Genomic DNA, 23,572 nt, shown 5'->3' on the forward strand with positions numbered 1-23,572 from the left:
ATGTTGATATAGGATTTGCAATGTTTATATATGGAAATTGCATTAAAAATGATAATTTTATTTTAGGGAAAGATATTTGAAAAACTTTGGCGAGTTATTTACTAGGGGTTTTTACATACATAACACTTAAAATTTTGCTATTTACCTATCTAACACTAAAACTTTCATATTTACTGTTTAGCCACCCAAAACACTAATAAGTAACCTAAAATGCCACTCCCATTACCTCCGTCAACCCCGATCCTGTCTTTTGTGCAGGAATCATCTCGATCGAGCGACGTCGATCTCTCTACGCCGCAGCTCTTCTCCAAACTGCTCAGCATTCTCCACGCCGCAACTCCTCTTCTCCACTCCGCTCAGGCTTCTTCCCCGCCGCTGCTCGTCGTCTCCACATTGCTTCCGTTAACGACTCCAATTTGCAATATTCTTGTTCATTCTAAGAAGAAAGGAACTATACCTTCATATTATTAGCACAACGTTCAACCGAATATCAGAACAAAAAATCTAGTAATAATCTATACCTTCATCTGACAGATGTGATATTCTTGCAATACATATTCTATATAGCTCAAATCAACTTCAGGTAATTCCATTAGAGGAAAATAGAAGAGCTGACCGGAAAACAGAGCAGATTCACAATACCTCCTCCATTGGAGGAAAATAGTACAGATTCACAGAGCAGAGAGTGCCGTTTATGCGTTCAATAGCAACTTGCCGGTTTTCCGATATGCCTAATGGATTTATCGGAAGCTTTTAATGGTTTGGAATTTCCTCATGGTTAGGTTCTAAATGTAAAAGAAAAAGGGTATTATCTAACCTAGATAATGAAAAGGAGATTCAACGGCAAACCTAGAGTTGTCCGAGCGCGCGAGGAAGTGTCGTCTGAGCGCAAAAGCTGAATTCCTCCCATTACCACTATCAAACCAAGGCAGGAAGAGCTGACCGAGAAGCAGGAGGCAATCGAACAAGCGAAGCAGTCGGTCGGTTGTGCAGTTAACGGAGAGTTAGTTTTGAAGAGGGACGGTGTTTTGGGTGATTGAACAGTAAATATGAAAGTTTTAGTGTTAGATAGGTAAATAGTAAAGTTTTATGTGTTATGTATGTAAAAATTCCTATTGAATAATGTTAAAAATGACTACTAAAATGCATGGTATAATTTATGGTAACTATTCAACCTGATAATTACTACATAGATTTGAGATTATTATGCTGTTACGAGCAAACTATTTTAATATTCTATTAATTACTATTCTATTGCTTCTATTATTGACATGATGTACTGTTTATTATTTTATAATATTGAGTATGTGATATACTGAGTAATGTACTGAGCATGTGATATATATATATACTAGCTGAATAGTATTTGTGCACCTTTATACGTTTATATTGCATTAATGTGATGTCAATGGCTTTTAACGATATTTTGATTTTACTGATTTATATGATTGATAGTATTAATATGATAACAACTTTATTGATTAGCACCTGTATAAATTTTACTGGTACTGCATATGAGTTTTACTATTTCTATATTGATTCATGATCATTGATTGCTGCTATTATCAATTGAATTGTTGCGTCCTTGAGTATTCACGGCGGTAGAGAAATATATAGTTTAATGTCTTAGCATTGTACGAAGATCCAGCACACAATCAGATAAGTGAGAGGGTGTAGCATTCATAAGAGACACCAAAGTTTTTACGTTGAAAACCCCTAAAAAGGGGGAATAAATCACGGGGCCTGGCCTAGTTTGAATGAATCCACTAGTATTTGCAGTATATTACAAATGAGGCCCTTCCTTAGGAGAAGGCCTTGGATTGATGTAGAAAACGTACATCATATAGATTGCATTACATGGTGGGAGTTACATATACATGTTTGTTTGGTCGGAAGGACCGTAATCGGCAGGAGACCGGGGTCAGAAAGACCATTGTCTGTTGATGAAGGTCGGAAGGACCATAGTAAGCGACGAATGTTAGAAGGACAGTAATCGACAGGAGATATGGGTCAGAAAGATTGTTGTCTGTTGATGGAGGTCGGAAGGACCGTAGTCGGCAGGAGACCTGGGTCAGAAAGACCGTTGTCAGTTGATGGAGGTCAGAAGGATCATAGTAGGCGACGGAGGTCAGAATGACCGTAGTCGGCAGGAGACTAGGGTCTGAAAGACTGTTGTCTGGTGATGGAGGTCGGAAGGACCATAGTAGGTGACGAAGGTCTGAAGAATCATAGTCGGCAGTATTCTAGGAGAACTCTGGGCATCATGTGGTGGCCTGGTGGAGCTCAAGGCCTCAAGTAGTGGTCCGGTGGAAGTCTGGGCCTCATGTGATATTCTGGAGGAGCACACGGCCTTTGATGATGATCTGGCAAAGTCAAGGGCCTCTGGCGAAGGTGAGGGCCTCAGGTGAAGGTGAGAGCCTTTGGTGAAGGTGAGGGCCTTTGGCGAAGGTGAGGGCCTCTGGGGTAGGTGAGGGTCTCTGGTGAAGGTGAGGGCCTCTAGCGAAGGTGAGGGTCTTTGGTGAAGGTGAGGGCTTAGGTGGAGGTGCGGCGAAGCTCCGACGGTGGTCTGGCGAGGCTCCGACGGTGGTCCGGCGAGGTTCCGATGGTGGTCCGGCGAGTCTCCGGCGGTGGTCCGGCGAGGTGAGGGCCTCAGATGGTGGTCCGGAGAAGCTCCGGCGGTGGTCAGGCGAGGCTCTGTCGGTGGTCCGGCGAGGCTCCTGCGGTGGTCCGGCTAGGTTCCGGCGGTGGTCGAGGAAGAGCTTCTTCCTTTTCTTCCTTCTCTTCTTCCTTATCTTCTCCTCTTATCTTCTTGCTTGGGTCCCTCTTTGTGAAGAATGATGACTCTATTTATAGTTTTTCTAGAGTGGCATAGCTTGTAAATAGGCGTGAGATCAGGGGCGAATAGGGAGTGGTCGAATGGGCGGCCGATATCGAATCTTACGATTGTGTACCGTTCGTTGGACATTTGAATGTCTTAGAGATGTCGGAATTCGGCAATTTAGGGCTCGTTGGATTTGTCTCGTCGAGCCGTTCGATTTGAGTATAAGCTCGTTAAAATCGGAGACCGTTTAGTAACTCAAATTGTTATTCAAACCTTCCAACAGCATTTCGAGTCTTTGATTTAGACTCATTTGGGCTCGGATCGAGTTGAATTTGGTGTCGTTGGGTTCGTATTTTCTAGACTCTCAGTTTGACTATAAGCTTGCTGAAATCGGAGTTCGGGTGTACTCGGATTTAATTTCTAAAGTTTCCGGATTGGATTTTGCATCGAGATTCGTGCCATATAAAGATAATTTTTGGAGAATATATTATGAATGATGACATGTATACTACTTTATAGCGCTTTAAATTCAATGATAGAATTTTAGTGACATTCTGGACTTTTTACCTTATTATATGTGGTTTAAATGATTTCAAGTCAAGGTCATGGAAGAGGTTTATGATTGTGAGACTGATCATGATTTCTTATGTTTATTTATTTATTTTTTATTTTAGTTATTCTTTTGTACTCATGAATGGAAGAATATATTGTTATTGTGTGATTCCAAAATATGATATAAGATTTTTGGGGTCAATGAATATAGATTGCATATGAATGTTTTGTTTAATAGAATTTATTTCTACTAATATATTATTTCATTCCTAACAAATAAAATTAGATAGATGTGGCTGTTGTTTAATAAAAAGATGAAAGAAAGAATTCTTCTAAATTATATTTTGTGGTGTGACATCTCAGCTTTCTCAAATATGTGAAAGTAGGGTTTATTTATAATATATGTAGATTTATATTGCCATCATAAATCAAAATACATGCATTTTTAGATGGCCTTTCTTGAGCACCTTTAATCATATGATATTTTTTGAACATTTAAATGCCTTAATGATGTTAGAAGTGGGTGATCTAAAACTCGTTATATTTATCTTATCTAAATCCACATATTGACTACAAATTTATCGAGAACAGAATTTAAATATTCTCAAAGATGATTCTTAATTTAATTACTTGCATGAATATTTGTGATTTTTCGAATGAATTATATGATGTGTATTAATAACATAATAATAAATATTATAAATTAGTATATGATAAGATTTAGTCTTCGCTTGGGACGACTTTTTTACGGCTTTCTAAAACGGAGTTTTAATAAAAAAATAAAAAAAATTGTACTAAAACTCCGTTTTAGAAAGCAATTAAAAAGCCGTCCCAAACGAAACCTTAGTCGTGAAAAAGAGTCTTTTGGGCTGCTTGGTTGAGGTTTAGGTTAGATTAAGCTATTTTAAGTTCTTAAGTTTAATTAAATATCTCAATTTGCTATCTCTTTTAAGTTAGGCAAGTCAAAATATGTATTTGCTGAGTGGATGATGAGTTTGACCTTAGTGCTCAGTTTCTCAATGATTAAATAAATTTAAAATTCATTGAAATACATTTAAATATTATTAAATTTATAATCAGCATTAAGTTTTTGATTTCATAAGCTAATTTTTTCAAAACAAATAAATTTAATGTTTCATAAGCTTATATTTTAAAACTAATTAGGCTTATGTTTTATAATAATAAATTTAAAGCTATTAAAAGAATTTAATCATATTTTTTTTATGATTATAAATTAACTTGAAATTATATAATATTAGAATTATATAATGAGTTATGAAAATGTTAAGCAAAAATAATAAAATATAGTTAGATAATTTTTTTAACTTATCACAATTTCTAATTACTTTTTAAACTAATAAAATCATTTTATTTTAATTAAGGCTTAAGCTCATCATCACATTCACCTTTACTTAATTTACCTTGAGCTAGGTTAATTAAAACTTCAGCCGGGCATGTATGTGTTGATTTTCTACATTTCGTGGGCTTTTAGTAATGGGCCACGGGCTCTTATGGCCTTGTACTAAAGATGTTTCAGCCTCTTAGACATGGAAGTCCAAACGAGTAAATGAGTTACTGCATTAGTTCGTCGGTTCCATCTAGGGGTGCAAATGAGCCAAGCCGACTCGAGCTCGACTCGTTAATGAGCTCGCGAGTCGAGCTTATCGAGTATCAAGCTCGAGTTCGAGCAAAAAATCGAGCTCGGTCCATAAATGAGCTCGAGTTCAATACACAGTCCGTCCGACTCGAGTGTAGGCGGAAGTTCAATACACAGTCCGTCCGACTCGAGTGTAGGTGGAAGGACGGAAGTGCGAAAGGCGGCAAAGCCAAATACTGAGGCGGAATCAAAACTTTTGGTCACGGCAGAATGGGCGGATAAGGGCATCTCCAACCGAACGGCAAACACTTGTTTGCCGTTCTTGTTTTGCTCCAACCGATCGCCATTTTTTACGCCATTTGATCGCGGATGAACGAACCGGTTCATTAGGTTTTTTTGTCCGAGTCGTGAGAAGCGTTGGGCGCCGTTCCTGTTCGTGACCTAGGCTTCTCTTCGTCGTCTTCCCTTCTTCTCCTACAGCACTCTTGCTCGGATCTGGGTTTTATCTTCTTCTTATTCATTTCTATTTCAATACTTTTTAATGTTTAGATTTCTTCCGTTCTTCATGAGAAGTGTATTAACTCAGTTTTTTTTTCTTACTGCAGTTACGAGAAGGGTTACTGCATTAGTTCGTCGGTTCCATACTTCCATCTCTTGCCGGACACGACATTGTTCTTTGGCCGAGTAATGGAGGCGGTCGGCGGAGCTACGGCAGCTCCAGAGCAGCAGCAGCCAGCGCCGACTCCGTCGAAGGCAGAGCGGCTGAACTTAGCAGTACAGCAGCAGCTTAATCTCGAGTCAGTGAAGGCTCGTGCCCTCGGTCTTAGTAAGGCCATTTCACGAATCCTCGAGGACTTCAACGCCATCGCTCTCACCAACGCTACTCCGAAATGGTAAATTCCGGTGCCTACTGTCGACACGCATCTTAGCAATGCTATTTTGATGTGCCTTTTTGTCCGATTCTCTATTTACTTCTTCTAGGGTTCATTGCTGGTTAAGTTCCACCAAATTTTTACAATAAGTTAATTGTGCTTTTTTAAATTAGTTGAATTGTGGATTGAGTTTGAAGATGACATTCCAAAATTACAATAATTTGCTATTAAAATATTGGCTCTTACATGCTCATTATCAAGGTGTGAATAAAATCAGAATACATGTAACTAAATTCATATCAAAAAGAGAATTTATTTGACATCTTTAAGAATGAAGTCATTGGTTTGCATTATGTAAACCAAAGAATTAAAAAATTAGCATTTAACGAAGACAAGAATAGAGGATGATGAAGATTCCAAGGTTTTAAAAACCGGATCGGTTAGTTGAACCGTGAATCGGTTACCTGGCCGTTCGGTTCCCTCCCAGAACTTCTTTTGAAGCAAACCACGCAAAAACCGTCTAGAAGCCTAGTCGTACAGTTTAACTAGAAAACCAGTGATGGTTTTAAAAAATTGCGTGGTTCAAAATTCAAATTAAGCTCAATCTGAACAGTTGATTTTAGATCTAACGCTCTATGAGTAAAATTAAGGAAATAACAATTCTTATTCCCTTCCGTACCTTTATTTCGTTTGTGTTAATAGCCAAATAGGTCTGTCATCCCGTTACTTCGTCTCCCTCTCGGCGCCCACTCTTCATTCACAAACTCGAAGAGCTCACCTCCTCAACGCAAATAGTATTTCTCTTCGGCATCACATTCTCTTCTCCTCTCTTCTTCAAATCGTGGGATGTAAGTTTTTTTTTTTTTGGAAACCCCAAATATTTAGGGTTTGTTTTGGTAATTTTTTTTTTCTTATGTCTGAGTTGAAGACATTTCTTGAAGTCCTTTCCTAGAAATGTCTTCTAAAAGCACAAACATGTAAATTAAATAGATTTTTTCATTTTTTTTGTCATTTTGTTGAAATGAAAAAAATTGCATTAATGCTTTTCTGTAAATGTATGGTGATGCTGTTTTCTTTTGAATTTGGAATGGTGAGATCTGTAGCTTGGTAAATGGAAAGAATTTATGACATTAGAAAATTCATTTGATTAAATATGAGTTTTGATGTAATATTTAGATCCAACAACACTTTGCAATAAACAATGACAAAGCAAATTGGGAGACATTGGACTCCATAGGATGAGTGAGGAGAGAGAACAATTTGTTGTTATGATGACGACTCTAATAAAACCCTCCTTAGTGATGGCAACGTAGATGAAATCTAAGTTTTTGTCAACTCTTTCAGTTTTCTTGCGGAATTTAGTGTGGATGAGTAGGGAATTAAAAAAGAAGAAATTTGGAGATGAATTTGATATTACATGATTATTTTATGTCATTCATATATTTAATATTATTTAGCTCTTATAATATTTAAATTTCAATTTTATTTCATGTAATTTATCACTTGTCACTTTACATTTTGTGCAATTTTTTATTTTATATGTATGTCAATTTATTACTTTATAATTCAATAGAGAAAGATAACATGTCATTTTTTAACATATTATTTGGGTATTATATAAAATATCATTTTTAATATTTATTTTGACTTAACGCAATATCTTTATTTTGAGGCTTATGCATCACCTCACGAATAAAAAACGTCTTAATACTCAATTGCGTAATTTTAAACCTTGTATTTAAGAATTGATTTTGAGATATTTAAAATCTTTTTTTAATACATTTATATTCGAAATGAAGTGATGAACATGTTAATGAGATGAATATGATGATACTAAGATATTTTAATTTAAATTAAGTATTCATAAGTATGGTTTTAATTTATCTTGATCATGTGAAGGATTAAATTCATTTTAGAATGCAAAGTAGCTTTAAAACATAGCTAAAAACCAATCATATAATTCTATGAATTTCTTTAATAAATTTATAGAAGCAAAGTTATGGGTAAAAAGTAACCGGTCATCTATAGGTAAAGAAAACCAAGCTATATACTAAGAAGGCTAGTTATAACACAAAGAATGACTAAAAAAAGGTAGGCCTCATTAACAGCCTATAATAGATAATGAAATTCAGTTCTAAAGGTCAACTTATTAACATGCAATATTTGTTTTTGATGCTCACTGTTTTTAACAAGCGGTGTTTGTTTTATGTGCTTATTGACATTCACTTTCTATTGTTGTTGATGTTTGCGGCCAATTTCACATTGTTGTAGATGTTTGTTCTTGATTGTTTCTAACTCTTCTTGACTGCAACCAATGCCCTCTATCATTGATTGTTAATCGCAAATTAAAGTTGATGTTCGTCATTCTTCATCTTTCACTTAATATTAGCATTGATCACCTTATCATAAAATCTCTTCTTATTTGAAGGGTTGATCCATGCAAATTTTGCAACTTAAGCATAAGCTTGATTAGATTACTAGTTTTTGGATAGAAGAAACATGATATTATAGCCAATTCCTTCCAATCTTTTGTCGATATTTATTGGTATAAATATGGCGTGAGCGTGAATGTAAATTTTTTTATGAATTAATTTGGTTGTTGTATTAGAATGAAAGCTCCCAGTGCTTAGCCCACAACATCAGGTCATAGTGTGCGTGAAAAAATAAATATTGCTTGGAATCATCACTGAAATTGGAGGAGTTGATGGAAAGAAGCAATTCAAATGCTTGTAGTATGGAACTGCATATAAGAGAGGTGGCATAAAAAGAATGAAATAACATTTAGGAGTTAAGGGGTACATATCTTCCTGCAAAAAAGTGTCACATGATGTTCTCTATCAAATGCAGGAGAATTTAAAGGAAATATTAAAAAAAAAAAACATCAAGGACAGGAGATGGAGAGTACATCAATTCCTATAAACGACATTATATTGGAAAGAAGAGACTCTTCTTCTCTGCCCAAATCACAAATATCCAAAGTATATAGAGTAGGAGTTGATAAAGGAAAAAGAAAACTTGATGATATAGCTAATTTACTTGCTCCCAGAACTAAGCCTGGATCTCAACATTTGCTTAAAAGTGTCATCCAAAGAAGTAATAAATCATGCATATATGGTTGTAGCAAGTTGATTTTTTTACTGTTACATTCCATTTAATGCCCGGAGAATGTAGTGCAACTAATAATTGATAATACTGCAAACTATAAGAAAGTTGGTGAGATGTTAAATGAAAGATTCAGTAGAATTTACTGGTCACCTTGTGCAACACACTATATGAATTTAATTTTGAAGAACATAAGTAGCATGCCACACATAGAAGAGTTAGCTAGAAAAGTATCAAATGTGACAATTTTTACTTATGATTATATATTTATAATTGCAAGGCTTAAAAAAAGACCATATTGGACAAAGATTATACGTCCAAGAGCTACAAGATTTGCGGCTACTTTCATAATTTTAAAAAGTATCTATGACCACAAGCATGACTTGCAAGCTTTAGTCATTTGTAAATTTTACACATTCAAAGTTATCTAAAACCACCAAAGGAAAAGAAGAAGTCATTATTATTTTGGATTTGAACTTTTGGAATGAGTATCTTCTTATATCAAAAATATTTGATCTATTAATTAGATTTTTGTGTATAGTTTTTTTTTTAAGCAAAACAAATTTTATTCCAAAATAAGGGGGCATACAACAAAAGCCAAGAAAGGTAAAAAAAGAAAAGATACAAAGCTAAAGGATAGCCACATTAATCCAAAAAATAATAATAATGAGAAAATAATAAAATCAAAGAGCCGGACTCAGAAACACCCTGTTGTTAGGCTAGAGCCATCCATTGGTAAGCTTCAGCGAGAGAACCCAAATACGAACACACCATCAAATGTGGTTGTCTCTTTGATTGAACCTGTTATACCTTTAAATGAGGGTGAAATCCATTCAAAGAAGCGCAATCTTTTAGAGCATCAATGGCTCAATGATTTAGCACAATCTCAATTTGAATAATGGGTATAATTTTGAAGTATATTTATATGGAATTGTATTTTTTATAATAGCCGGACACGCGTGTATAATAATAATAAATAAGATATGAGTGAATAATGATTTGCATGTTCGGAATCTATATTTGAAATTATTTATTCTCATATTTGCTGGATAAGGTGAACTCTGAAGAGGAAGTCATATGTGCAGACAGTTTTTTTCATGGAATATAATCATCTTAGATTTTGCTATATTTGTGTGACAGGCAAGATATACTGGGGCAATTTTCAATGGTAAATATGGAGCTTTTCAACATTGTGGAGGACATAAAGAAAGTTTCGAAGGCATTTGTTGTGCATCCCAAGAATGTGAATGCCGAGAATGCCCTGAGTATGTATCTTATAAACCCTTTGAGTAATTTAAACATTAGTTTTTCATTTTTTTGGCTTTTATAGGAAAGGCATATGTACATAGGAGCAGTCAGTTGCGTGCGTCACCGAAAGTTATTTGATATTTCTGTTTGCTTCATGTTAGTGTTTTGTTCTATTAGGGTTAGTGTTTTTTTTTCATGAGGCATAGGTGATCCCGCAACTGGTGCCAACTCTTTCAAATAATTTCATTAACTAGTAGTTGCTTTCAAAGGTTATTTTTATGTCGAGTTGATCATGTTCAAATGCTTAAGGCTTTTGTCATTTGATAGAATTTAAATTTTGATAAAAAAATCGTAATACTGATTTGACTCAATGAATTTTCTTTGAAGCAACCTGATACTGTTTCTATTTGTTTTGCTTGAATTTTTAGTTAAAAAGATATCCTTGTGAAATAGACTTTGTCCTCAAGTCTTCAGGAGCATCTTCAAGTTTGCCGTTTATATCTTTCTTTATTTCATTTTTAAATGTTTCTTCTGCTAAGTTGAATGTTATCATCTGGAGAAGCAGCTAGTAGATTGGAGGTAGCTGTGCTTTGTTAATTACTACTTGAAACTTCACTCTTGTGAACTTGAGGTAGGGGTGTAAACAAGTTGAGTTGAGCTTGAGTTCGGCTCACAGGCCAAATCACGAGCTTGAACTCAAGCTTAGCTTGTAGCAATGAAAGTGTGCTCGCGAGCTAACTTGTTAGATCATAAAAATAGGCTTGACGTGATACCACAGATAAGAAGGCGTGACTGTAACACGTGCAATTACTAGTTACTATTTTTTTTTCCTTTCATGGGAACAACTACAGCCTGCAATGCAGTTTTTTTGGTGATATGGGCCTTTCTAGATGCAACTTTTAAAAGTAGTTGCTAGTAGCAGCTTTCATTTGAAAAGAAGAAAAAAAAGCTTATTTTCTCAAGTAAAGAAAAAAATTGTAATAACTACATTGCAAATTAACTTGCGAGTTGAGCCTTATCAAGCTCAAACTCGAGTTCGTTTAATAGACGAGCTCATGTTTAAGCTCGAGCTCAAGCTCATGGCTCGATAAGCTTGACTCGTGGCTCGTTTTCAGGTCGAACTTTAGCCGGCTCGACTCACTTACTTGCCTAGCTCTAGGTTTGTTGCAATTGTGTAAATTCCAATAGTTAACTTAGACCTTACCCCCTTGATCTGTATATTTTAGTTTCTTAAAATAAAGTATCATTCAGAAGTGATATATTATTGTTATTAGTTATATAAATTTCAAACTTGTGTAACGTTTATTTTACTTTATATTACTAGTTCTACATGCTTTGTGTACTTTTAATGCTTTAGAACTTGTTTCCTTTAACCTGTTCCATACCCTTCAAGTTAGCTGAATGGCTCATTATAGGATGAAAGCCCACTTTTTGTACAAGTGTAGTTAATACTTAATAGGTAAAATTAACTTGCATGGTGTGCATATCATTTGAAAGATACATCAAGTTCCCAAAATTAACTCGCATGCATTTGCTTTGATAAACATGCTGATTGCTTAAACTTAAAAGTTTGAAAACGAAGATCAGGCTGAAAACAAGTTGACCTAAAATTCTCTCACCTCGAGAAGCATGCAACTGCTCTAAGAAGCATGTAACCATTTTAAAATTCAAGAACTTTTTCTTTCAAAAATCAAATTGGTTTACATAAATGTATGATGCTCTCTAGCAGGCCTCCCTGCTTATAGGATATGATTGTAAGCCCTACTTTTCAAGTCCACTTCTCCATGACACAAGCTGTAGTCAACAAGACTTGAACCCCATAAATTCAATTCTCTATAACTAAGCAAATAGACTTGAAAATGTTTAATATAATAAAGTCCAATCGAACAAACAAACCCCATGATGTATGTGGTTATTTTACATCATAATTAGAGTGGTCTATTTTAAAATTAAAATTTCAAATTTCAAATGTGAATGATGCAAATAATCTAAGCTTGATGATGGTTGTGTTGATAGTAAATCTCAAACGGAGGAGGTTTTATTATTCAAAATGCCCCACAAATCCCAACCTCAATCATTTCATATATAAATGCAGTTAAAAATGCAAAAATCTTAAGAAAATTATAAAATTCAAAATGTTTTGAACAAAATTGACCTTTTGAAGCTTAAAACAACAAATCGTTCTATCCTTCATATCAATTTATCATGGGTCACAAATTTAAACTTGATCTCAGCTCAGAAAGAGCTAATATCATATCAAGTGTATCGCTATGATCACTGTTAAAAGATGTCACGCTAGTAAAGACGTTGCATATGTCCTCTACTCAAGTGATTTTGTCGCCAAATGAAATAAAAAATAATGCTTATAACTAGAGTCATTTGTCCGTTTGGTTTCTCCGCAAAATGATGCTATTAACCTATAATTGCAGCCATAGTTTATATGCTCCCCAATAGCTCAAAAGCCATTTGGAGGTGAATTATAATGTGTATTTGATAATGCACAAAGCTGTCCATTAGTTAAGTTCGACTTAAAATTCTCTTTAGACAAAAACTCATCTTAAGTTCTATAAGGTCCACCTGGCAACACAACCCATAGCTGTCGATAAGAATCATTTGGTTAGATTGGGTCAAACACCTCTGCTGATTAAGTAGACTAAAAAGTTAATGTAACCCAAGATGATGAAACTATAGGATATTGATTGGGTTCATCATCTTCCTCCCCACCATCAACTTTACGCTAATGGCGATAAATTTTTCTGTCATAAACCCAAATTCTTGCTAGCTAAGCATTTAATATTTATTGAGTAGTTTTAATCAAAAATTTTCTTTCATCACCAGGAAGGGTAATTAATCATAGAGGGTTGCGCTTATGCGCAACCAGGAACCATATCATAAAGTCCTATTAAAATGAGTGAAATTTTTTGGTAGTGTCTCATTTGTAATCTAGTAGCCTTCTAAAAATTTAACTCGGAACTAGAAGCTCTTAGCAGTGTCAGTCGTGAATTTGTTAAGCCACACAATCCAACTCAATATCTTCATCATTTTCACTTTTTTTAATTGCAATTGGGCTAGTGTCACTGGAGAGAGAAAATTTACCACTAGCACCTGATCCTTTCTAAGCAAAAATCTCATCTCCTAGAGTGTTAAAAAGCTACATACTATTACCCATTCCTCCATCAAACCAGAATATCAAGCTCTTGCTGACAACCTCATACCTCATTTGGCTTCCCTTCCTCTGACAATGATTTGGTGTCTCAATCTTACATCCAACACCACTATATTATGATAACATTTTAGCTATGTCACTAAGCATGTTGAGATCAACCACCACTTCATAAGAGATCATATTTCTCACCAAGCAAATTCAAGTTATCTACATCAGCACTCAAGATCAACAAGCAAACATGCTAACCAAAGCTCTCTTCACGACTAAATTTCACATACTACGCACCAAGTTGACAGTGCAACCTCGTGCTATCAACTTGGTGAGAATAACAGCTTTATCTACCAGCCCATATGCTCTCAGCCTCATGGAACAGACTCCCCTCTGCAAGCCTTCCTCGGCCATCTGATGACAGCCACAGCACTCATTCAAGCTGTTAACTGATAATGGACTTATTCCTGTACTAGAACATTCTCAACGTCTTATAACGTAATAGCCTAGCTACTGCATGAATCAATTGAAATGAAAATTAATATTACATTTCTACTCTGCTGTATCGTTATCTTTTCTACTTTGTGAGTTTATATTTCTTTCTTATTTTATTAATCCTGACTACAAACAAAATATTTCCTGCAGTACTTCCTGTCATGTTATCATCGAAGTTACTGCCAGAGATGGAAGTAGAAGATAATGCCAAGAGGGAGCAGTTATTGTCTGGGATGGCAAATCTTCCAATTCCAACACAAATGGAGAAATTGAAGGTGAGTGGTTTCAATTACCATAATTCTAACATGTCTGTACTTACAGTGTCTTAAAATATTCATCATCCTTGCCATGCAAAACTTTCCAGGTTAGAATTGATATGATTAGCGCAGCGTGTGAAACTGCTGAAAAGGTCATAGCTGATACTAGGAAAGCACATGGACTGGGTTCTCGTCAAGGGCCTACCTTAGTTCCTACATTGGACAAAGTGCAAGCTGCCAAAATTCAAGAACAGGAAAATCAGTTGAGAGCTGCTGTAAATTTTGGAGAAGGTATTACTTTTTGCTGTTATATCCATCTTTCCATTATAGGATACCTCAATTGACGTTGTTGCTTTCCAACAACAAGTTCTCTTTTTTTCTGTCTGTGAACATTAATAAGGTACTTGCCCTGAGTGCTCTAGTAAACTACTTTCTCAGGGCTTAGAGTAACTGGGGATCAAAGGCATCTTCCATCTTCTCTTCCTCCTCACTTGGTGGATGTACTCGCCTCAGGTGACGGTGCACATAATTTTGGTGAAACTGGTATTGATTTCCATTCTTATGCAACTTGCAACATTTGTTTATCACCTTTAAGGTTTTGCAATCTTCAATGTTTCTCCTGCTACTTATTAAAATTAGTCCAGATCAGGGTTAGAAGCTCAATATAATGTAATGACCAATTAGATTGACAGTGTTGGTCTTTTTCTATATTCCTAATGTAATGGATGACCCTCTTCGACTGATGGTATACATAATTTTGGCAAATCTGTTATTGGTTGCCATTTTATGCAACTTGCAACTTTTTTGTCACTTTTTAGGTTTAGCAATCTTGAAGGTTTTTGCTGGATGTTAGAATCTGTTAGCGTATTAGGAAATGATAATAGGAAATCATTATATAAAGAGAGTTTTTTATTTTTTGAAAAAATATACTTTATTCTCCTTCAATTAAATCTATTCTTTCCTTTGTTTCTTCCGGTTATATCACAGTTTGCCTATAAATAGGCACCGTTATTTAGTGAATATGATCATCCAATTGATGCAGGACATAAATGCTATGATGATAGTTTATGTAGGATCTCACCCGCTTAAATTTTAGAGAACAATAATAAGCAAAACTTATACTAATTTAAATAATAAGATAAAATAAAAAGGCGATAAAACAAGCTTAGGCCAAATCACATGTGTAGAGGTTAAGATCTTAAAACAGTCAATTACTCTAGCATTGCATACATGGAAGGGTTTTCAACGAAAATCCCTATGCTAACAATAAGATTAGGCATGTAAGGTTCCCTCACTCAACTCTCCTACTTTTACTAGGCCTTAGCGGAGTGTTGCAAGATTTGTATTAAACAATTAAAACCACTAGTAAGGATCAACGATGAAGGAATGAGAGAAGGAAAGTGATGTAGAACGGAAATGTCGGCTTTGCTACGGAGAGGATCTCCTCTCCAAAATCTGAAATTGTTCCTTCAAAAAACTGAAATAAATATGGATTTGTCCCAGCTCACAAAATCTAAAAATTTTCTTCAGGTTTTTGTTCCAAAACCTGAGAAAATTCTCAGGTTCCAAGTAGAAGGAATGCTTCACGGGAGGAGTTTGGGAAATAGATTCGGAAGTAATGCTTAGGCAAGATTTTGTTAGAAGTAACGTACAGGAAATTAATTCCTTAAGGAAATTCGAAATAATACCAAGCCAAAGCAATTAAGGAGGGGGGCGGATGAATTGGCCAGATTTTGGAATTACTTCCAAATTAGGGGGGCTGAGAATAAATGGACAGAATTGACATTAGCTTAAGCTTTGAAATTTTGGCTGGCAAAGAGAGAAAATGCTTCTAAAGAGGCTTAGTAATAACTTAGGAAATAAATCCTAATAACCCTCACAGTGGGAGCCGGTGGTTTTCAAAGCCAACAAGAGAAATTAATGCCCTCATTTTTAAATTTAGGAGTTATAAAAGTGAGACAGTAAATCAGATTTTGAATTTAAATTTCAAATTGATTTCAATTAAACACTTTCCTAAAATAGATGAGCAAAATTAGGAAATAATTGTAAATTTTAATTTGAATAATTTCAAATTCAAATTAATCCCTAAATTAACCCAACCAAATTAGGAAATCCAAAGGGGGTAGAGAGGAAGGTTCGGCCGGCGGCTAATGAGGTGGAGTCGGCGGCATGGGTTCGGGTTTGGGGAGTATGCCGTGGGAGTGGAGGAGGAAAAGGTGGGGGACCGGATTAGGGAGCTGGCGGTTTGTGGTGGACGGGGAAAATAAGGTTGGCAATGGGGAAGGGGAAGAGGAAATAAGAAGGAACAAAATAAAAACAACAGATATAAGACAAAATAGAAGATAAAAACCGCAAGCCTCGGACTCTTCCGAAAACTGACGGGTGATGCTTTGCCCTTCTCCAAGGGACTTCACGCCACGAGCCCGGACCCATCTTGCGGCTGGTGGAAACTCCGACTCCCTCCCATAGGGATTTCACTAACGTTCTTCCCAAAGAACCCAAGTGCAAAACACAATTTTTTTATATCAATAATCCATCCTTCTAATACAAGAAAAGGGGCCTCCATATATAGGCCTCAAAAGAAATTAAAAGACACATTTGCCCCTTGGGCTTACATAAGACAAAAGGGTAAAAAGGGAAATTGCAAAACTAAATTAAAATACACTTAATAAACGAAAATAAAACAAAGTGATCTCGGTCGTCGATCTTCAGCTCCTCGGATTGGTATGGACGGTTGGATGTCCGCATCAGAAAGGGTCCACCTTTGTTAAGATTAAACTTGAAATAAAGCTGTAGGAGAGAAATTCTGGAATCTGGACAGCTGTTTGACGGATGTTCGGTGTGGAGATGGCACTTAGGAACCTTAAGGCAAGGTTGGACAGCAGTTGGTGGCTACAGGAACTTTTGGACAGCACATCTCTATGTCCAGAAAATTCTGGACAGCAAATTACCCAATCCTGGAATGCTGGACAGCAGCTATAACAGCATGGACAACAGCTTGTAGGGCTATGGAATCCTTGGGCAGATCACAGGAGTTGCCTAGAAGTCTGAACAATATCTTGGCACGGAAAATTTCAGACTTCCAGATCTCTGGACAGCAACTTGCAACGTTGGGGAACACCTTTTGACAGCTTCTATAAAGTATTGGGAGCTTTGGACCACAGCGTATGGCCTTCAGGGATACAAGACAGCACGTCATCTTGCTGGAACACAAGGACAGCCAGCAGGAATCACAGGGGCAAGAGAGGAGAACGTGGGGAAGAGCTTGGGAGGTGACGGATGGGCTGGGACAGGTTTGGAAAGGGGAATTAGAGAGTATATGGGGAGGATTTAGTTCCTTAGGAGGGAAAAATGGGCGGCAGCTTGAGTGGATTGGGTGGGGAATTAATGGGAGTAATTATGGGGATTAAGTGGATTGGAGAGAGGAAGTGGGCCGGCCATACATGGGGATTTAATTGGGGCATTAGAATTCCTTTCCAAACTTAAGATGTTAATTAAGGAAAGGGAATTAGGGTAGAATCTCTAATTATTTCAGATTTTAAGGGATTTGGAAAGTATCCATTTAGATTAATCTTATTTTAGGAAAGGGTTTAAATTTTGAAATTGAAATTTGAAATATTTCCAAAGTTTAAGATGATCTAAATTAGGCAAGTCTTTAATTCTTCCCTAGAGGAGTTTTGGGAAGAAAGGAAGGAGGGGAAGGAAGGTAGGGATGGCGGTTAGGGGAAGGTTGGGGTTGAGATCGGCGGCTTAGGAAGGAACTAGGGCTTATGTGATGCGGTTAGGAGGAGGAGCAAGGGATTTCCTTTGAGGCCAACGGTTTGAAGGAGGCGAGGTGGCGGTGGGAGGCTTGGCCGAGGGTGGGGAAAGAGTAGTTAGGGCCGGCGGTGGTGAGGCGGAGGAGGTGAGAAGATAGGTAATAGGAAATACTCGTATGCACAAGCAATTCCACCCAAAAATAAGTATCGCAGCAGGGAAAACTGCTTTTCGCAGCAGGAAATCAGCAAATAACAGCAGAAAACTGAGGATATTGGAGAGAAAACTTGTAGGAAAACCAATAGAGCAAAGATATTTCACTAGATAATCAAAGAAAACAAGCAATGATACCATTTCCTTCAATTCGAGAGGAAGGAAAACTCTCCTAATTCTCCGGCGTTACCAAGAGCCCAAAAGAAAACCCTAGATCTCAAAATAAGATTTAAAATTCAAGATACTCCTAATTCCCCCTATTAATCATGAAAGGAGGATTACAAATTACCTAATTACCCTTCTAATTCAAATTTTCCCTCCTAATATTGGATTTAACTCCAAGTGGGCCCCATTGGATTTTCTGCCCCCCTCTTTGTTGCCTGGCTTCCGTCGGCTGTAGACCAAGATCGGTCCAGGTTGGACCGGTCCAGCCGGCCCCTCCTGGGCCTGCCTATCACTACTCCCCTCCCAAAAACTCACCTTGTCCTCAAGGTGAAAGTCAGAGAACTGCTGCTTCACAATCTCATAGGGCTCCCAAGTGGCCTCGTGGTCTGGGAGGTCCTTCCATTTGATCAACACCTCTATGTTGCCCTTTTTGTTTGATCGGACTCCTGCTAACTCTAATGGTTCTAAAACCACCTCTAAGTCCTTCGTTATGTTGTCTGGAAGTTCTTCACTTCGTTGTCGGTAGGGTCGTAGTTTTAGGAATACCTTCTCCCCCACTTCAAACTGTATGTCTCGTCTGTGTGAATTTGCCTGCTTTTTCATGATTTGTTGGGCTCTCATCAAATGTTTCTTCAAATCTTCCAGTACCTTGTCTCTTTCTTCCAAATATTGCTCCACTGACGACACATGTGTACTACCTCTCCCGCAATGTACTAGGTGTGGAGGGTCCCTTCCATACAGCACTTTGAATGGGGTCATCTGGGAGGCCGAATGGTACGAGGTATTGTACCAGTATTCAGCCCAAGGCAGCCACTTTGCCCACATCCGCGGTGTCTCTGACACAAAACACCTCAAATAGGTCTCCACACTTCAGTTCACCACCTCCGTCTGCCCGTCTGTCTATGGATGATAGGCGGTGCTTCTCTAGAGGATAATTCCCTGCAATCAGAACAACTCCTTCCAAAATTGACTAAGGAATACCTTGTCTCGATTCGTCACTATCGATTCAGGAACCCCATGTAGTCTAACAACCTCCCTGATAAATGTTGCTGCCACTGACATTGCGGTGTAGGGATGTCGTAAGAGGATGAAGTGTGCATACTTACTAAGTCTGTCCACCACCACCATGATGACAGTGTATCCTTGTAATCGTGGTAATCCGTCGATGAAGTCCATGGACACTTCCTCCCAAACTTTGTTTGGAAGTGCCAATGGTTGTAACAGCCCTCATGGCGCCATGGCCATGTATTTGTTCCTCTGGCACACTTCACACCTCGCCACCAGCTCATCCACATCTTTCAGCATCCCTTTCCAATAGAGTTCTGCTGCTAGCCTCCTGTATGTCTTCTGAACTCCTGAATGGCCTCCAATTGCGCTACCGTGGAACTCCTGCAACAAGTTAGGGATGTGAATGGAGGTTCGTGGCGGAACAAACCTCCCCTGATACAATTGTCTCTCCCCCTCAAGGCAGTATCCTGGATGGCTACTTCTATCCTTCCTTAGATCCTCCTCGATCTTTCCCAATTCCTTATCTAACATGATTTCTTCCTTGATGGCTCCCCAGTCGACCATCAAGGGTATAAACAGAGCTAACTCCTGGAGTTCCCCCACACATTTGGATAGAGCGTCGGCTGCCTTATTCTCAAAACCCGGCTTATACTGGATCTCAAAGTCATAGCCTAGTAGTTTGGATAACCACCTTTGATGCTCTTCAATCACCATTCTTTGCTCTAGCAAATACTTCAAGCTCCTCTGATCAGTCCGCACGATAAAGTGTCTTCCCAAGAGATACGGCCACCACTTTTGAATAGCCAAGAGGCCCAAGACAATGGCCATCAGCTCTCTTTCATACACTGACTTCAATTTAGCCCTAGCCAAAAGCACTTGACTAAAGTATGCTACTGGCCTGTGATTCTGCATCAACACTACACCTAGCTCATATCCTGATGCATCCGTCTCTACTACAAAGATCTGACCAAAGTCTGGAAGAGCTAGAACATGAACCGTCGTCATGGCTTCTTTTAACCTCTCGAACGCCTGGTGGCTGCCTCTCCCCAGCAAAAATTGTCTTTCTTTAGCTGCTCAATCAGGGGCCATGCAATGGTACCGTACCCCTTCACAAACTTCCTGTAGTATCCCGTCAATCTTAGGAAATCCCTCAACTCCCTGAGGTTCCTAGGCAGTGGTCATTTCTGCATTGCCTCAATTTTAGTTTAATCCGCTGCCACTCCCTCTTGGGAAATCACATGTCCCAAGTACTCCACACTCGCCTGAGCGAAACTGCACTTCTTCAAGTTGGCTTTCAACTGATGCTCGTGAAGCACTTCCAATACCACCCTCAGATGTTCCAAGTGCTCCTCCACAGTCCTGCTGTACACCAGGATGTCATCGAAAAAGTTCAGGACAAACTTCCTGAGGTGCTGCTTGAATACCCGATTCATCAAGGATTGAAAGGTTGCAGGAGCGTTAGTCAATCCAAAGGGCATTACCAGAAATTCATAATGTCCTTCATGTGTCCTGAACGCTGTCTTTGGAACATCCGCCTCCCTCATTCTGATGTGGTGGTATCCGGATTTTAAATCTAGCTTAAAAAACATCACTGCACCATGTAGCTCGTCTAAAAACTCATCAATCACAGGAATTGAGAACTTGTCTGGTATAGTGCTTTTATTCAGAGCCCTGTAATCCACATAAAATCTCCAACTCCCATCCTTCTTCTTGACCATGAGGTCTGGACTAAAAAAAGGGCTGTTGCTCGGTCTGATAATCTCCGCCTCTAGCATTTCCCGGATTAGCTTTTCAATCTCATCTTTCTTAATTTGTGAGTAGCGGTAAGGACGGACGCTGATCGGGGTCTCACCTTCTTTCAAAGTAATGACATGCTCCAACTCTCTCTGAGGAGGTAAACCCTGGGGTGGGTGAAAAGACCTCACTGAACTGGTGTATGAGCGACTGTACTGTAGAGAGAATATTGCCTTCCTCCAATCTGACCCCTTCCAGGCGGTGCAACTCTACTAAGTAGCCTCCCCCCTCTTCCTGAATGGTTCTGATGAGGGACTTGAGAGAAACCTCTGCCTTGGTCAGTCCGGAATCACCTGAATTGTCCTCTTTTTGCCCCCAACCAGAAACTCCATCCTCAGTGTTCCCCAATTGATTTTGGTCTCTCCCAATGTCTACAGCCATTTCATCCCAAGGATGACATTCGTACTCCCTAATTCCAAGAGAAGGAAGTCTTCCTTTAGATGGATTCCTTGAATCTTCAATACTACTCCTCGACAGACTCCTCGACCCATCTCTACCTTTCCGGTGCCCATCATTACCCCGTAACCTCCGGTATCCACTAGCTCCATCTCCAATACATCAACAATCTGGGTGGAAATGAAGTTGTGTTGCTCCACTATCTATCAACACCACAGCCTCACGATCAGAGATCTCTTCTTTCATCTTCATAGTGTGACTCGAAGTGAGTCCCACTACTGAGTTCAGAGAGACTTCTGCTACGTTCAGATGCAACTTCTCCTCCTCCACCTCGGGGTCATTCTCACCTCCCTCTTCGTCTTCCCCATCTTCACAAACAAGGCGAACCTGAAGAGATCGGTCCTTGCACCTACGCCCCGGCATATACTTCTCATCACACCTAAAGCACACCCCTTTTGCCCTTTTTTCCTGCAGCTACTTCTCAGTCAGCTTTTTGAACTGTCCACCGTTACCCCCACTTCCAGCCTTATCCTTTAGTGCCTCCTTCAGACTCCCTGAAGATCCCCCTTTTGAAGGCAAGATGGTTGTAGTCATCCTGTACGACCCCCCCGAATAGTTTCCCCGGGCTCCTCTTTCAGATTTCTTCTGATCCTCCACCAACTCTGCTAACTCCATAGCCTTCCCTAGGTTCCTCGGCTCCAATACTCTGACAGTGATTCGTATCCCTGGCTTAAGCCCCTTCATGAAGTTCCCCTCCAGGGCGGACTTTGAGATGTGTTCCAATCATCTAGCCGGGTACTCAAATCTGTCTCGATAATCCGCCACCGTCCCCTCCTGAGTCAGGGCAAAGAATTGCTCATAGAAGTCTCCTTCCCTATCGGCTCGGAAACGTTCTAATAGGCAGTTCTTGAACTCCCTCCAACTCCGAATGGGCTCCCTTCAGTCACACCACTAATACCATGCCAAAGTCTTTCCTTCCAGACACAATCTTGCCGCCGTCAGCTTCTCATCCTCTTTCAACCCATTGACAGCAGAGTAATGCTCCACCTTGTAGATCCAGCCATGGCCGTCTTCCCCCTCGAAAACGGGCATCTTCAATTTCCTCACCTTGGGATCTCCCTGGTATCCTCCACGGCCTCCCATTCCTGTCAGAGGAGGCGCTCCCCAATTGTCCCGATCGTCCATCCGACAAATATACTCGAACCCCTCTTCATACTCTCCTCTCCTCCCTTCAACATCATCACCTCGACGTTGAATACCTTCAAATTCAGCACATCGACGCTGACGTTCCTCCCTTTTTCCTTCAAAATCCCCCCTCGACGCTGAATTCTTTCAAATTCAGCACCTCGGCGATGAGATCCCTCTCTCCTCCCACCAAAATCAGCCCCCTTCTGTCATATCCCATACTCATCTCTTCCCTCGAAAGAGCCTCTAGAGGAGGCATGTTGTTCTCTTCCTCTAGGATCTCCACCTCCGAATTTCTCCTCCCCCGCAAGTGGTTTGGATTTCTTCCCTTGCCATGGTCGCCGGTGGTCTCTCTTACATCTGATGTCGCCGGATTGGTCTTCATTTCAAGTAGTTTCTTCATCATTTCCTCCATTGCAGTGAACTTCCCCTCCAACCTTTCATTGTTGGAAGTGATTTGATTTTGAAAGTTGAAGAATCTTTCCTCTAAATCGGCTTTCAATTGGCCGACTTCGCCTTCCAAGACGTCAACATTCTTTCCGGCCATCGTTCTTCCCAACGGATCTAAAAAATATCACTTCCGGAAGTCAAAAGCTCGCTGAAAAAAAAGGGATTTCAGACGCCTAAGGTCCCCAATCGATGCTCTGATACCAATTTGATAGGAAATACTCATATGCACAAGCAATTCCACCCAAAAATAAGTATCGCAGCAGGGAAAACTGTGAACACAACATGAAATCAGCAAATAACAACAGAAAACTGAGGAAATTGGAGAGAAAACTTATAGGAAAAACAATAGAGCAATGGTATTTCACTAGATAATCCAAGAAAACAAGCAATGATACAATTTCCTTCAATTCGAGAGGAATGAAAACTTTCCTAATTCTCCGACATTGCCAAGAGCCCAAAAGAAAACCCTAGATCGCAAAATAAGATACAAACTTCAAGTTACTCCTA

The 23,572-nt window shown here is 38.8% G+C and overlaps 1 protein-coding gene across 2 annotated transcripts in view; it reads left to right on the top strand.

The window, feature by feature from the left end:
- The first annotated feature begins 5,393 nt into the window (after positions 1-5,393).
- Positions 5,394-23,572, top strand: part of LOC110106792 (mediator of RNA polymerase II transcription subunit 8) — a 40,115-nt gene continuing 21,936 nt past the window's right edge. The window contains exons 1-6 of one of the 2 annotated variants that reach the window (XM_028701254.1): positions 5,394-5,469; positions 5,576-5,863; positions 10,085-10,209; positions 13,992-14,116; positions 14,206-14,389; positions 14,537-14,641. In XM_028701254.1, coding sequence (XP_028557087.1) covers positions 5,658-5,863; positions 10,085-10,209; positions 13,992-14,116; positions 14,206-14,389; positions 14,537-14,641 — 745 coding nt within the window. In that variant the 5' untranslated portion in view covers positions 5,394-5,469; positions 5,576-5,657. The remainder of the gene's footprint in view (positions 5,470-5,575; positions 5,864-10,084; positions 10,210-13,991; positions 14,117-14,205; positions 14,390-14,536; positions 14,642-23,572) is intronic. The other variant, XM_020836806.2, reaches the window with a different exon arrangement.

This window comes from Dendrobium catenatum, unplaced genomic scaffold (genome assembly GCF_001605985.2).
Source record: "Dendrobium catenatum unplaced genomic scaffold, ASM160598v2 fragScaff_scaffold_1656, whole genome shotgun sequence".
Taxonomy (NCBI): Eukaryota; Viridiplantae; Streptophyta; class Magnoliopsida; order Asparagales; family Orchidaceae; genus Dendrobium; species Dendrobium catenatum.